This window comes from Sphaeroforma arctica, assembly GCF_001186125.1.
Source record: "Sphaeroforma arctica JP610 unplaced genomic scaffold supercont1.1508, whole genome shotgun sequence".
Lineage (NCBI taxonomy): Eukaryota > Ichthyosporea > Ichthyophonida > Sphaeroforma > Sphaeroforma arctica.
In genome coordinates, this window is record NW_014039050.1 from 1 (window position 1) to 2,932 (window position 2,932).

The following is a 2,932-nucleotide window of genomic DNA, read 5'->3' on the forward strand; positions in this document are numbered from 1 at the left end:
CAAATTGCACACTTATGCCAGCGAATGCAAAGTAGTCCCTCTGCAGCAACGTGCGGCACCGCATATATGCGTACGAGTATTTGCAAGTGCAACTACACACGTGCGATGGCAATGAGAGTGACGCATAGCTACAGAAACCAGCCACACACTAACGGATTCACAGCGTACCTATGATAAGCAAATTGCAGATAGATAAATCGTATCCTCGTGAAGGAGGAATCTCATAATATCGTTAAGAGAATAATCCGTTACATACATTTCGCAAAGTCTGGACAAGCACACATTATATATATGAAATATGAATAGAGATACAGACACACATATATGAATAGAGATACAGACAAACATATATGAAAAGAGATATAGACACACATATATAAATAGACATATAGACGCACATATAGATATCGATACACATATATGAATAGGCATATAGACACACATATATGAACAGAGATATAGACACACATATATGAATAGACATAGACACACATATATGAATAGACATGTAGACACATATATGAACAGAGATATAGACACATATATATGAATAGAGACATAGACACACATATATGAACAGAGATATAGATATACATATATGAATAGAGATATAGACACACATATATGAATAGAGATATAGACACTTATATGATAGAGACAAAGACACACATATATGAATAGAGATATAGACACATATATGAATAGACATATAGACACACATATATGAATAGACATATAGACACACATATATAATAGACATATAGACACACATATATGAATAGAGATATAGACACATATATGAATAGACATATAGACACACATATATGAATAGAGATATAGCCACATATATGAATAGACATATAGACACACATATATGAATAGACATATAGACACACATTATGAATAGATATATAAAAGAGTAGAAAGCCTCCGTCAGCAATTTAATACTGAGTTTAAGGGAGCAGCCGCGCATATGTGACACGCACTCACCTCCATTTATAGACTCTACCATGTGTTTGTGGCATGAATCTCCAAAGTCACTCATGGTCTCCTTCACCGTCGTCTCCAGCATGTTAGTTATTTTTGAGAAATAAGGTTTCGATACCCATTCCAACTGGGTCGAAAGGGTCACGTCGCACGTCTTCTCCCCACTACTCTTCACCACATACTTGACTGAAATGAAATGATAGGTGTTATTTTGACTTCATACTTGACTGAAATGAAATAATAGGTGTTATGTTGACTTGAATGGACAAACGTCGAATTGGGGCGATTAAGGTATTATAAGGATACCAAAGCAAGCCCAAGCCCAAACAATCATCTGATTCGCACATTAGGTTCATGGCTTCACTACGCCATACCATTCGTGTTCTATTCTGAGCTGAAAGAAACCACAGAACATCCAAGAGGTAATGCTGGACATGCAGTATACAACTCATACTTTATACCACTAACAAATAGACTCTTGCTAAGTTGCTGAAGCAGACTGCAGATACCACCCCAACTTTAGTTTGGGAGACCAATAGAACCCAAGTGTTATCTTTGAATTTAAATCAGAGGCGTACAACTTTAACTGGAACAAGATATCGTCAAACAATTAACTCATGAACTCGTGACCCTCCTGCACGCACGCACGCAGGCTTCCTTACCATACACTACCCCACTCAAGAGTACAGGAACAACGCCATAGTACTAATAAGGCTCTCGCGCATAGGTAACTGAACATACCAGTACATAACCGTAAGCAGCGCTCCTCAACCGTATCACAACGTCTATGCATTGGAGTTTATATATACCACCCATTCCACTTACATGTGTACACACGCCTATCTACGCAAAAGCTCAGAGCGCAAACCTACGACAGAAACTAGAGAACGTAACTCTCACTCATCCATTCGCAAAAGTACACCCTAACCACACACCAACCTATCCCCTGACGCCTGACCCACTCACCTCGACTGTAAAACGCATCGCCATACGGCACGCCCTTTGCGGTGATCTTGGAGTCCACGACAAAGGCCGTCTTCTGCGCATTCCATGTCAGCGTAGCTTCTTCCACTGTGTTGGAAGTCTTTCGGCCGAGTGGGGTGTCGAGTGTGATGCTGTAATAGTTCTCGCGTGTTGACACTAGAATGTCATCGGTCGCTGTGTGGTTGTATGCGCACGGACGCAATAGTGTAGGCTATCAGCGGACACAGTATAGGCACGTTGTATAGGAATACCATCAGTGTGAAAACGTAAACGTGGTAGCAACAAGTTCGGTACGCACATCAGAAAGTAGCTAGGCAGGGCAAGGTGGGGTGTGGCACTTATTCAAACGGGAAGTAAGGATCAGCTTATAAACCCTAAACCCTAAAAGCCAAGCCAAGCCACATACACACAGTCCAAGCACCCAGCTGGATGTCGAAGTACTCGCACTTCTGGTAGAAAGCCAACAACCCTGGGCAGTGCGATGAGAACATCACATCGTACATGGATTGTAAGTCGCATCGGTATGTAGTCTTGATTAGTTCCACGGTATACGCATCATACATCGGCAATTCTGGGATCACGACGGCAGCGGGCACCTCAAGGTCCGGATTTTTTTCCAAGTCCTGATGTAAAATATACGTTATACGTGTGTGTGTTGTCAATTGAGAATAGCAGAGGCATGTGTGCTTGTCTAATGATGAATAAGAATGCATGTTTGTGCGATAAATTAACAAAGTTTATTTCACACAACGGCCTGAAAAGGTGCAAATAACAAATAACAAATAACAAATAAGGTGTATCGACAGAAAGCCAGAAGGATGTGCACGCGTGTGTGCTAGTACCCATCTAAGCAAATGTTATATATATATATATATATAACTATATGTATATATATATATACACATACATACATATATATATATATATATATATATATATATATATATATATATATATATAT

General features: G+C 39.8%; 1 protein-coding gene across 1 annotated transcript in view; it reads right to left on the bottom strand.

Moving 5' to 3' along the window:
* Positions 1 to 988: 988 nt before the first annotated feature.
* The window catches only part of SARC_11055 (hypothetical protein), a gene marked incomplete at both ends in the record, with an annotated part of 7,967 nt that continues 6,023 nt past the window's right edge, over positions 989 to 2,932 (bottom strand). The window contains 3 exons of the mRNA XM_014294872.1: positions 989 to 1,173; positions 1,954 to 2,145; positions 2,378 to 2,594. Coding sequence (XP_014150347.1) covers positions 989 to 1,173; positions 1,954 to 2,145; positions 2,378 to 2,594 — 594 coding nt within the window. The remainder of the gene's footprint in view (positions 1,174 to 1,953; positions 2,146 to 2,377; positions 2,595 to 2,932) is intronic.